The 13,173-nt window shown below is 35.2% G+C and overlaps 1 protein-coding gene across 12 annotated transcripts in view; it reads right to left on the bottom strand.

Moving 5' to 3' along the window:
* The window catches only part of ACACA (acetyl-CoA carboxylase alpha), a 276,021-nt gene that overhangs the window by 98,754 nt on the left and 164,094 nt on the right, over positions 1-13,173 (bottom strand). For 11 of the 12 annotated variants that reach the window (XM_081270864.1, XM_081270861.1, XM_081270865.1 and 8 more), the window contains 4 exons: positions 8,767-8,823; positions 8,458-8,502; positions 1,607-1,648; positions 152-367 (listed from right to left, as the gene is read on the bottom strand). In XM_081270864.1, the coding sequence (XP_081126990.1) occupies positions 152-367; positions 1,607-1,648; positions 8,458-8,502; positions 8,767-8,823 (360 nt within the window). The remainder of the gene's footprint in view (positions 1-151; positions 368-1,606; positions 1,649-8,457; positions 8,503-8,766; positions 8,824-13,173) is intronic. The other variant, XM_081270866.1, reaches the window with a different exon arrangement.

Raw genomic sequence — 13,173 nt, 5'->3', positions numbered from 1 at the left:
TGAAATGACTCTCAGACACCTGCTGGTTATTGGAGAGTGAAAGGAAATAGAACAAGAGCCTGATTCAAACAATGAAAACATGATTTTGAACCTTTTTTATTTCTCTACCCCTTCCCTCAGGGATAACTTCCCATTGAAGTACAGCACCTACCTTGGTGACCAGATCGGAATGTCTGATGATTGCACGAACAAAGAACCTGTAATCTGTCACTTCTGTGCCAACTTCTACCTTAGCTGCCCCAAGATATAGGTGCATCTTGTGGTTAGCACATGGAATGGCAGTGAGGTCAAAATTTCTCATCCGGTTCAGCTCTAACTGGAAAGCTAGAGCAGGTTCCAGGTGACGATAGATTCGGTCCTCCTCAAACTGATCACAAGAATCAGACAAAAAAATAGCTCACAAGAGGTAGTTATAAGATTATGATTACATAGGTAAAAGAGATGCTTGAAAATAGCAATGAAGGTATGATGCACTAATAAGCAAAAGAAAATGAGCTACATATAAGATATTGCTAAGGCTACTGCTATAGCTTATGTAAGATTAGGCACTAAGGTACCCATGCACTTAACTTTTCAACATATATGCTTTTACAAGTGGTGATGCTCCCCATTAAAAACAAAGACACTAGGCATGTTGGTCATGTATATAATCCCAGCAACTTGAGAGCCTGAGGTAGAAGGATTGAAAACTCATGGCCAGCCTCAGCAACTTAGCAAGGCTCTAAGCAACTTAATGAGACCTTGTCTCAAAATAAAAAATAAAAAGCTGAAGATGTGGCTCAGTGGTTAAGGACTCGTATGTTCACTCCCAGGTACTAAAGAACCAAAAATGAACAAACAAAAAGTTACAAACAAGCAAAAAATTTCAATTCCCTTGGAACTCCTATGGCATTTAATGTTATAACTCATTTTTTACCCTTAACTACAAACTGCTTCACATTAACATTTATTCACATGCTGATGTTTTAGGTTTACCCAAAAAGTCTAAAATGCTAAAGGACAGAACTTAAATCTTGCCATTTATGACACACTACAAAGAACACAGTAAATGCTCAATAAATAAACATCATTTTTCAAAAAAGGTATTTGGCTTTGGAACCTAATATATCCACAGATATATAATTATGCATCTTTTTCAAAAGTTTTATTAGTACATTTACTGTGTGTTTGCTTGAAACTAAATTGTTTTTCCAGAGTACATGTCAACTGAGTGAACAGTGAGCCAGCACCAAAAATATAAGCTGGTAACAAGAAGAAACCAACATAGTGTGAACTACTATACTTTAAAATTGAAAAACAAATGCATGGGAACAAGAGTTTAACATAAGTTGTGACAAGAATAATTCTACAATGCAGTATTGTTTAATATCACATCATTAGGATTGTTTTGAAGGATAGGGATGATTTTGAAAGTTATTGTTTTCTTTGGGTAGCTCAACACATTTGATTGTTTCCTAAATCAAGCTCTTTCTGAAGGGAGTGTGCTTTAGTTCTAAAACACATGTAAACAAAGAGAAACACAAGTTCAATCAGAGAAAGAATGGGAAAGATAAGAAAACAGGAAAAAAAAGATTCAAAGGGTAGGAATCTAGCAACCAGTCCTTACCTTATCCCTTGCTCGGAATGTGAAAAACTTAGGGAATTCTCTCTGTTAAAGAAGTGGGTGAAATGTGTCAGTCCTTCATAGATGTGGCCCTCCAGAAACAAACAGTATAGAAGAAGCTGGGCATCTAGAACAGTTTTCCAGAAAACGTGCTCCTCATCTAAGCCTAGTCCACAGAATGTGAATGGTCCTCTGAGTAATCATCCCTTTGACCTCACTTTCAAATTTGAGAATTACCACATTACCTAAGTTTAGATATCTAAAGTATCTCCTGTCTCCAAAGTAAAAAATTTATAATGTTTTCATGTCTCAAACTAAAACTTCCTGGGTGTTGTCTTGGCAAAATCTGGCAAATAAAACCAACATTACCCTTATGCTGCAGACACTGCAATAATAGTTACTAGAATGATTTCCCAAGTTTCTCCTAAACAAACTCTTAATGCAAACTAGACAGCATAGAATCTTCAGTCCGTGATGTTCCCCCCCCCCCCGCCACATTCATTCTCAAGTCAATAATGTCAACAGTATAAAAAATATTTCAAGACAAAGAAAACTATTAGATACTACTTTGGACACTACCACTCTATAGGAAAGAAAGGGTAGAACTAGTGAACTTATAATCATTAGGTCTTAACGCTCTTTTGCAGAGCATTACACAAGAAAGCAACCAATTTACTAGAACCTTATTAATTAACAAAGATGAATTCAATTAGTAGAGTTCATTAGTTTCTGAAATTTAACTTATTAACACCAAATACCCCTGTTTCTCGGATGGAAAGCTCTACTGGCAGTGTTGGAATCAAGTCGTTACTATTTGCCTCAATAGGAGGTTTCATTAGGCATCTTCTTCATTATGAGTGCAATATAATCAAACACTTATTGGTACAAGGCAAAGAGACCAGGACTAGCTGCCTACATATCCTTCAGTGGGCTTTAGGAGCCATGAAGAAAAGATGTACTGAAAATCTTCTAGATGGCAGTCATTCTCATATGTTATCCCAGTGAATGTTTACAACAACCTCAAGGGAGTCTTTATGACCCCCATTTTACAGATGAGCAAGTATTGGTTTAAGTGATATGCCCAGGATCATAGAACATACACTTGGGTCTCTCTGATGCAACAGCCATACCCTTCCACCTCTCGAGTGCAGGGCATCATTACTCTATTCTTCTTATAATCCAAACATCTCCTTAGAGGATTTAGCTTCATGAGACAACAAAACAAAACAACAGAACAACAAAAAGACCCCCTAGAAAACTCAGACTTTGTTTGGTGGAGAGGAGGCAGAAAACAAATGAACAAAGCAAAACTTGTGCTAAAAACTTGTGGTTTATGAATTTACTGAAAACTTGAATACTTTCCACAGGTATTATACTGTATCCTTACCTTGAACAGTTAATACACCTTTTCATATTTTTCTCGGTGTTTTAACTATAAAAGTGATTTTAACATACTTCTACAAGTGCATTTACTATGCCCAGGGATATAACTTGTCCAGAGTTGGGTCTTTAAAAGCCCTTTGAAGGTGGATTTTACACAAAACTGATCTTTTACTAATGACATTTTGTTCTAAATAATTCTCTGATGTTCTCCCCTCCCCCTGCCCCAGTGACAGTGAAGCACATGGGGATAACTTCAAGGTGAAGCAGGAATACATTCAGCTGAGTTGTCAGTAGATTTCATGCTCATGGATTTATATAATCTAATTTTGGCTTTATTCTAGTGAAGTTTAGCTTTCACTGTATTACCTAGAAAGTAACACATGTCAAAAAGGATGGGTAACAAAATCTTTCCATGGAACTAACTCCCTGAAAGAAAAGTCATCAAGGAGAGTGACAATATAATTTTTAAGTATTTACTTTTCTATTCTGCCTGAACTATTATTAGCTAATTAATTAAAATAATTATTTAGTATATCATTTATCCAATCATACACATTATTACATTTTCCTTCAAACACAAAACCATTTTCCTTCAGAAACAATACCAATAAAAAATGCTTTCTTTTCCACTAAACAAATTAAGAAAATTTATAGTAAATAGCAGGCACAAAAGCAAATGGTTTGAATGGAAACACTTTTATTGCAAATAATGAAAGAAAATTATTTTGGTGGAGGGTGAACTATGTGTAGGTGACAAGACTGAGCAAATTGTTAAAAAAAAAAACAATTTCATTAAGGTTAGCTTAAAAAAAAGACATCATGAGATGATATAAAAGCAAACTTTTTTTTCCAAACATGTGAGCAAATTTTTAGCTCCACAGTAAATTTAAATATTGAACATTCAAAAAGGGGGTGGTAAGAACTTTCATGTAATGGGAAAGCAGGACTATTGAGAAATTCTTTGGGAGACCAGAAGTCTGAAGACTTTTATAGAAAGCCACTCAAAACAAAACAAAACAAAAACAAAAACAAAACAAAACAAAAAAAAACACCACCACAGAACCACAGAAAAGAAATCCAAAAGTTTGATCCTTCATCTCACCTCATCTTCATACTGCCAATTTTTCCACTAACAGCACTCATGCTTATTCCATCACTAATGTAATTGCTTTCCAGGCATTCTACTAGTGTTATGGGCAAATATCATAATTGAATGTACACAAAGAAAACCCTCTTAGTGTTCTGGTACCAAAAACAAAAGAATGCAACATTTCTCAGGAAGAAATTATACCCCTGCTGTGTTTTAATCAGCCAACCATCATCAAGACAATCAAAATAATTTGCCTAAATTAGCCAATCAAGACACCCTGCAAATCAGAGAATGTGAAAACCTGCAACAGAAAACATCATAGCTGATTATGATACTAATAATCATGTTAAAAACCTAATGAGATGAAGAAATTGGGAGCTTGCTGGTGCAATTCTCTTTTACCTCAACATGCTGAGAACTAATTATATAGACTGTAATTAAAACAAAAACCCATACCAAACCCTCTGAAAACTCATAGTTGGTCCACTAGCAAACAGAACTACCTTTTTGGAAAGAAAGGTTGAAAGGAAGGAAAGAAGGAAGAATAGACACACACATACACATAAATACATGAATTATGAAACTTGACAACTGTTCGTGAGATCGTCCCTCAAAATTTAAATAATCCAAAACATTTAATTTTAAAGTGGGAGTCACAACAATCATGAAACTACAAATTATTTATTGGGAAATGTACAAAATTTTAAAAAATCTCATGAAATCTTACATGTAAGAAAGGAAAAAAAAAAACATTTTATTAACAGATGCAAAACTGCTTGATTAGAATCTTTTCACAATTTTTGGACCTGATGTTTTGATTTAAGTCGCAAAGGAAAGGAAGAAATCCTGAAAATATGCATTTTAGTCTCCTTAAAAAGCACTTTGCTGGAGCTGAGGATGTAGTTCAGTGATAGAGCACTCGCCTAGCACATGTGAGGCACTGGGTTTGATCCGCAGCACCACATAAAAATAAATAAATAAAATAAAGGCATCGTGTCCAAAGCACTTTGCTAATTTATAGCCAAGCATATTCCACCATGCAGTGGTGCATGCCTATAATACCAGCAATTGGGAGGCTGAGGCAGGAGGGCCACAAGTTCAAGGCCAGCCTGGGTGATTGAGCAAGAACCTGTCTCAATATAAAAATTTAAAAAGGGATGGGGAGTGTAGCTCAGTAGTAGAGAGCCCAGGGGTTAAAAAAATAAAAAATGATATCTCTTCCCCAAAACCATGATAGCTCCCAAATTTGTACCCTCTGCTACACTTTTTAGAATTCCAGACCAGAAATGTGAGTGAAACTAACAGAGAGTGAGTTGGTGAATTTTAACTAATAACACTGTAGAGCTACATCTTAGCTGCAGAAAATAGCTACAAAAATTCAAGGAGCCTCTTTTGCTTTGAAAGATACTTCTTTTTAATACAATAATTAATATATAGATAGATAGATAGATAGACAGACAGACAGAGTTAAAACTTTCTGCTTAAATATCCATTTTAAGCAGCTATGTTTTAAAGTCCCATTACGAGTATTTGATTCAATTAGGTGGCTATGGAAATGGACTGACACCGAACTTCCTTATAGTCAGTGAGCATTGCCATCTCAGAACAAGTCCCCACTTAGAGTAAAGCTAGCTAGAGTGGCTGGCTTTCTGGGGACTATGGTGACTATACAGTACTGGAAATGCTTAGAGACAGCACTGATATCTGAATAAACACCACAAAATATACACACTCTCCAGGAACTTCTCTTCTGGTCCTCGTTTGCCTTGTTCTAGTTCTGAAGCAGTCTGAAAGACCATGACTATGAAACAGCATAGCTTGCTTCATTCCATAACAACACTGAACAAAACTTGGTAACCTTCCTTCTCTCCTTGCCCCCTCACATGTGCATTCTCTCTTCTATTCAATAATATAGGGATTTCACAGTGTAGAACAGGTAGGCTGCATGCATCACAGTGGATTACCAAGAAGCCAGAGAGATCAAGGGATTCATCTCTAACACTCCCGGAAAGCTTCCTATTTTTCACACTACACTAACTATGGCCAAGCACATATCAAATGACATGACAGAGGCTAAGCATCCTTCATGAATGGCAAGCTACCACCAACAGACAAATTCACAGGAGCACTATGATAGCAAGCCCTGGATTTGTACAGTTTCTGCCAAGGCTTCCTGGCCATTGTAGATCCTGGGTAGAATTCAGTAATAGTTGCCCTTGTCCCCAGTGAAATCACTAACCATTTCTAAGGAACATAACATAAAGCACCTCAACTACTCTGACATTCAATTCTTTAAAGCAAATCTAGTCTACACTTAAACCTTAATGTTCTCTATGCTCTAAAGCAGACTTTCCTACACTCAGGACAAATCAAGTCACTTGATAATTTCACTGATTTCCCACTCAATGCCACTATAAATAGGAACAGTGATTGCCAGGCAAGACCTCCTGCTGATCTCATTTCCTAACAGATTTTGCCTAAACATGTCCCCTTGAACAGAAATCCAGAAATATTAGGACAGTGGGGAGGAAACGTCTTAGAGCTGTTAGACATACTCTAGGACATGACATAGATTCAGAGAGTTAAGAATCGGTTTTTATTTTGTGTGTTAGTTAATAGCCTAAAATAATTTTTTAAAATGTTAGTGAGAACGAGTAATTTTAAGTTAAAAAATTCAGTGAACTGTTGTAACTGATCATGGAATGCTTATTATAGGAAACCAGTTAGTATACTAGAGACATGAAGACTCCATCTGCACTATTAACAAAAAGGAAAAGAATTTTACAAATTCAGCATCATTCCCCAGAATAATATGCTATTATTCCAAACTCAGTGACAAAAAGAAAAAGCACACTAACATTTAAGAACCTTGACAGATATTTTTCCAAAATCCAGGGATGACTATGGTATGTCTATCTTGGCTCTGACCAGTCACAGTGTTTATTCATGGGCTTTCATATTCTGTCCCCAAATATCAATTTTATTCTCTAAGCTCCTGATTTTTCTTCCTAAAGCCCCAGGGTTCTCTTTAAGCTCCTCATACTTCTCCAGTGACTTCAGTTTCCTATCTAAAGTTATTGATTGATATATATCTGCACTCTGCTTGATTTCCTGACATCAATAACACAAGGGAGCTGTATAGTCCACAACATTTCCTAAAGCATTTCAGAAAATCCTAGCTCTTTAGTTTGCAGGGTAGGCTCTCTTGGTTCTCTACAGACTAGTTCAGCAAGGTGAATTGTAAGAGGAGAAACAAAATGTCAAGTGTTAGAGACTTAATAAACAAAAGGGCAATAAAAGCAATCACACATAGGTCCTTGAATTTAGAAAGTCTTTTCCAGAATCTCAAATGTTATCTTCATTATTACAAATGAGTAGGGCTTGAAAACTAGATTATCTTAATTGCTAAAACAAAACAAACAGAAAAGCAAAATGAAATAAAATTTTTCATCAGGAAAATTGAGACTTCCTAACATCCTCTGTATCTTTCTTAGCTACATTAGAATTAATTTTTAGTGAGATATTTTGACTATAATCAGTCATTTTGAGAATGACATCTTGACTGTGAACTAGATCTTTCACTTTACTGCTGTCATCATACTAGGTTTGATCACATGGGTATACTACAGTTGAGATACCAGGCTATTAACTTAGTTGTCTTTCACATAAAAACTTTAATTTCATACATATTAAAAGTCAATTCAAGGGCTGGGACTGTAGCTCAGTGGCAGAGCACCGCATAGAATTTGTGAGGCCCTGGTTTGATCCTTAGCACCACATAAAAATCAAACAATAAAGAAATGCTGTCCATCTACAACTACAAAAAAAAATTTTTTTAAGTCAATTCAGTTAAATGGAACTACAAACAAAAGAATACTTAATTTTTATTTATTTCCTATTCTTAGAATTAACATAAGATAAAAATAGAAACTTTGGCTCTGCTACAGCATTTTTAATAATAAATCACTATTCTTCAGAAGTGAGATTTCTTGATAATAGAACTTGAATCCATATTTGGTAGAAGCCAAAACCTCAAAGTACAACTGATTATTTTTGAATATTGATTCACTATGTGCACAGAAGAAGTTATTAGTTCCTACTTCTACCTTATTCATCTGAAGAAAAGCATATGCTCATCCTTAACTATTTCTCAGAGAAACATTAAGAATTCATTATAAGATTTTTTAAAAAAAGGAAAAAAACTTTTGCTGGAACACTTGATAGAATGATTGAATATTCATCATAATACTTTCTAAATGAAGAGAGACCAAACATCAGCAGTCTAAACCCTTCTAAATAACTCAGATATATTCTATTTCAGTTATTGGTGGCAAACAGATAAAACAGTAAGTCGTCTTTCATAATTGTTCCTTTTACTTACATGAAATCTCTGATCCACCTCACAGTTGACCTGCTTTCTAAAATCCTTTCAAGTAAGACAGAAAGAAAAAAAAACAATAGAAACCACTAATTAGTAATAACATTTTAAATGAACTGAGTAATGAGTTTAGAAAGCCCTTCCCAGAATCTCAAATGTTTTGTCTAATGTTTATTAAAAATTAAATTTATAGGAAAAGTTATTTCTCTGCATAAGTTCTGTAAATAAGCATATTACTACAATCCCACTTTATTTTAAAAATTGTGGTAAGAGCACAAGAAATACACATACAATTTCCATGTCAATCAATACCTTTTGTGCAACCAGAAAAGTAAGGCGTCGGATTCCATGTTCAACCAAGGTAGCTTTCTATGAACAAACACATAAAATAAGATAGATGACATCTCCATTCAACCTAAATTTTACCCTGTTCAATCCTTGTAACACTCTGTTTGGGTTAAGCACCCTATTTGGATATTTGTAATCTCGGCTCTGAATCTTCAAACTTGCAAATAAACAGATTTTAACATGGCTCCTGTGGCTAAGTCTTAAGGAATAGGTTTTATATTGATTTGCAAAAAAAATTGAAAGAAAACTCTGTGGAAGAGAAAGGGTTATATGAAATCACCTAAGTTCTGTCAGAATTGCTTCACACCAAAGTAAGCCTACAATTCATGTTTTTAGAAATTAAAGTAATTGGTTGTGTATTTAAATGTGAAGATTAATACTACTGATGTTTAAGCTAAATGAAATCAAGTAGATGAAAATAAAGAACTTTCTATGAAACAGAAAATAGGTTCTAAACTTTTATTTAGAATATAGATATTACCTACCATTAGATATAGCATTTCTAGAATCTAACAAATCCTAACCTTTCAGTTCTTCTAAAACAATTCCCCCTTACTTTACATGGAGTTATTTCTTGGCATAGGCAAATGGTATATTAGGAGTAAACAAAGACTAGAAATCTCAAGATAGCCTCTTAAGAGAGTCTTGGACCTCTGGAAATTAGCCTCTCTCTATCCTTTACTATTCACTTACCTCAATAAGCAAAGACACAGAGTATGAATTAAATGAAAGACATGCTTTTAAGAGTACTAACAAAGGGGCTACATGGCAACATATAGAAAAAACGATCCCACCAATTGAATGACTTGAGAGAATATATTAATAGTACAAACAGAAAAAAATACATGGCCTTTTACAACCTACATCCAGACTTAAGTTTGATAACATTTCTTGCTATAATTCTAACCAAGAGATATGTTCAAAAGCCAATTATTTTTTTTTAATTTGTTCTAATTAGTTATACATGACAGTAGAATGTGTTTTGACACAAGCCAATTCTTAATTTTCATTTTTTTTAAAATCCAAATTTGCTTCCCCTTATAAAGAAGCATGTTTCTGGGACATTTTCTCGTATTTCTCTATTTCTTCTACGGTATTGCTGAGTAATAAATTGACCTTACTAACAGTACAAGCAAAAAATACAGGAAAAATAAATTATATATATATATAAATTTTAATAATAAATTCCTAGGTCAAATGTAAGTTTTGATCCAACCACACTTAAAAAATATTCCACACTATCATCATGCTCCTTAGCATAAATAACCAAATACTGACACTACAATAAGGAAAAAACTGTGTAGAAAGAAAAGGGGTGTGGTGGTAACCAGGAACAGAAGCATTCCTTCTGACACCAACAAAGAATTCCACTATAGTCAGGTACTTCAAGGCAAGCATCAATAGCTATGTTCTGGCAAGGGAAGAAAATAACTTTAATAATGCCATGATTTAAAATCAAAATTGTTATTGCTTTTAAAATTCCACAAGTGGCTGACAATAACAGCAGAGCAACAGGATTCTGATTACATTGTAATAATGTGGGTCTCACAGCAAGTCCACAGCTATTACCCAGCGATTAGGCGTCAGCACCTGGAGAAACTCCATTTACACTGACTGCTTCAATCTCCTCCACAAGTCATTTACAAATATATGATCCTAATTTCTATGAGAGAAAAAAAGACATGCTGGGACTAGAAGATTATTTGGACAATTTGGATCAACCTATTTGATAGTTTAATGCGTACGTTAAAAAAAAAAAACTTTCTAAACTGCTATGAGCATGATCATGAAGTGAAAAACAAAACTAGTTATCACTTCAGCTTTCTTTTCTTAAATTGCTTTTCTTTCCTTTTCTTCTTTCATATATATTTTTAAATAAGGAGATGAAAATGCCAAATATTTCTAGATAAACACAATACCTGATGCAGTTAATAGCTTCTCTTGGCCTGGAATGTCAGCACAGTCTGACCCTTCTGAATAACCTTAGGCAAAGACTAGATTTCTCTGTGTCACAGCTTATAAGTCAAATAAAGGAAAAAATAATTCCTTATTGCTTATTCATGTTAAATAAATTTGTATATTTTATAAATAAATAAATTAAGACCCTACCTCTTTAAATCTGTGTGATGATATACAATATTTAGATCTGAAGGTAATAAATAATCTAAAGTTGTGGTCAATTATGGAAAAAATCAAATACAGGCAATCAGTGCTTCAAAACCTGGGAAGAAACTTTCATAGATTTATTTCATGAAGCAGTAGTGGCAGCCACCATATACAACTTTGGATTCTTCCACTAAAGGTCACTGGCCTTATGGGGTCACTGACCAAGAACAAGAAGGAAGGTAAATTGCTCTTCTAAAGAAAAATTCCCAGGCATGTCACCTACTTTTCTTTCTCTGAAAGTACCTTTTACTCATGTCGGCCACTGCAATCCTTGATAGCATAGCTAGTCTATGTGCCCTGAGAGTATTATGGAGTAAATGCTGATGCATGTTAATTACAAAGTTTCCAACTTTTCCCTAGGTATCTATCATTAGAATTACATGATTTGAATGCCAATGGCACTAATTGTTTATACTGCTGAATTAAGTTTTTAAAACATCTATTGAATTTTTTCTCTAAAACAAGCACTGTAGACGAAATGCTATCCATTCAAAGAGAACACATGGGTCTGGCCATTAAAGGCAGTTTTGTATTTGTTTTTTTGCAGTACTGGGGGTTGAATAAGGGCCTCACACATGCTAGACAAACAGTTTACCACCGAGCTACACCAAATTAAAGGCAGTTTAAGAGGGTGCTTTGGCATTTATGACATATCATAACGAAATGTTAACTGTAGGGAATGGGATGTATGTAGTTCAGTGGTAGAACATTTGCCTACTATGTGTGAAATTCTAGGTTTAATCCTCAGCACCATACAACAAAATTAACTACAGATTATCGTTTTCAGCATGCCTATCCTGTCCCCTCAATTTCACTATAAGAATCTTTATAGATAAAAACCATTCTTATTTATTTATTTATTTATTTTTTAGTTGTAGGTGGACACAATACCTTTTATGAATTTATTTTTATGTGGTGCTGAGGATCGATCCTAGGGTCTCACACGTGCCAGACGAGTGCTCTACCACTGAGCTACCACCCAAGCCCAAATAAAAACTATTCTTATTGGTAATAAATATATGGTAATGAGTAATTCAAGGGAGTTACTCAGAGTTAATGAGTTACTCAGAAGTCCTCACCAAAGAGGTAAAATTTGAGACAGTTCTTAAGCAGAAGGGAGAAAGGGAGGAAAAAACTTTCTAGGTGAGAGGTGAAGGAAAATGATGAGACTTTAAGTTCAGACTATGGAGTTTATAAATGTGAGATATCAAACTGATATAAATTGAAAGGAGGATGGAAGCATAACTAAGAAAGAAGAGAAAGACAGAGAAGGGATCTGTGTTGTGTTTGGGCTTACACATGTGGAATTAGGAAACAAAAGAGGCTGGGTATGGTGGCACATGCCTGTAATCCTAGCTGCTCGGGAGGCTGAGGCAAGAGGATCATGAGTTCAAAGCCAGCATCAGCAAAAAGTTAGGCACTAAGCAACTGGGTTAGATCATGTCTCTAAATAAAATACAAAACAGGGCTGGAGGTGAGGCTCAGTGGTCGAGAGCCCCCCGAGTTCAATCCCTGGTACCTGCCCCCCAAAAAATGTACTTAAAAAAAAAGACATAAAATATTAAGGAGGGGCTGGGGATGTGGCTCAAGCGGTAGCGCGCTCGCCTGGCATGCGTGCGGCCCGGGTTCGATCCTCAGCACCACATACAAACAAAGATGTTGTGTCTGCCGAAAACTAAAAAAATAAATATTAAAATTCTCTCTCTCTCTCTCTCAAAAAAAAAAATAGAATTCTTAAAAAAAAAATATTAAGGAGGTGACTGGAATTTTAAGACTAGAAAGCTTAAACTTTAGGAACATAACTTTCCTTAAAAACATTTCAAATATTTGTTGACACAAAAAGATATTCATAGCCATAGCCAGGTGCAATGGTGCACACCTGTAATCCCTGCGGCTTGGGAGCCTGAGGCAGGAGGATAGCAAGTTCAAAGCCAGCCTCAGCAAAAACGAGGTGCTGAGCAACTCAATGAGACCCTGTCTCTAAATAAAATACAAAATAGGGCTGCAGATGTGGCTCAATGGCTGAGTGCCCCTGAGTTCAATCCCCAGTCCCCGCCTCCAAATTTCTTTAGAATTTTATCCTTATAGGCAGAACTAGCCACAATTCTGATAGTTATGATAAAAGACATAGCCATTATAAATGATAAACCTTACAAGTAGCAACGGATAAAAGGATGGTTTTTGTCAGGCACAGTGTTGCACACT

Source organism: Spermophilus citellus, assembly GCF_964194105.1.
Source record: "Spermophilus citellus genome assembly, chromosome: 17".
Classification (NCBI taxonomy): domain Eukaryota; kingdom Metazoa; phylum Chordata; class Mammalia; order Rodentia; family Sciuridae; genus Spermophilus; species Spermophilus citellus.
This window is presented reverse-complemented; position numbering and strand designations above follow the sequence as displayed.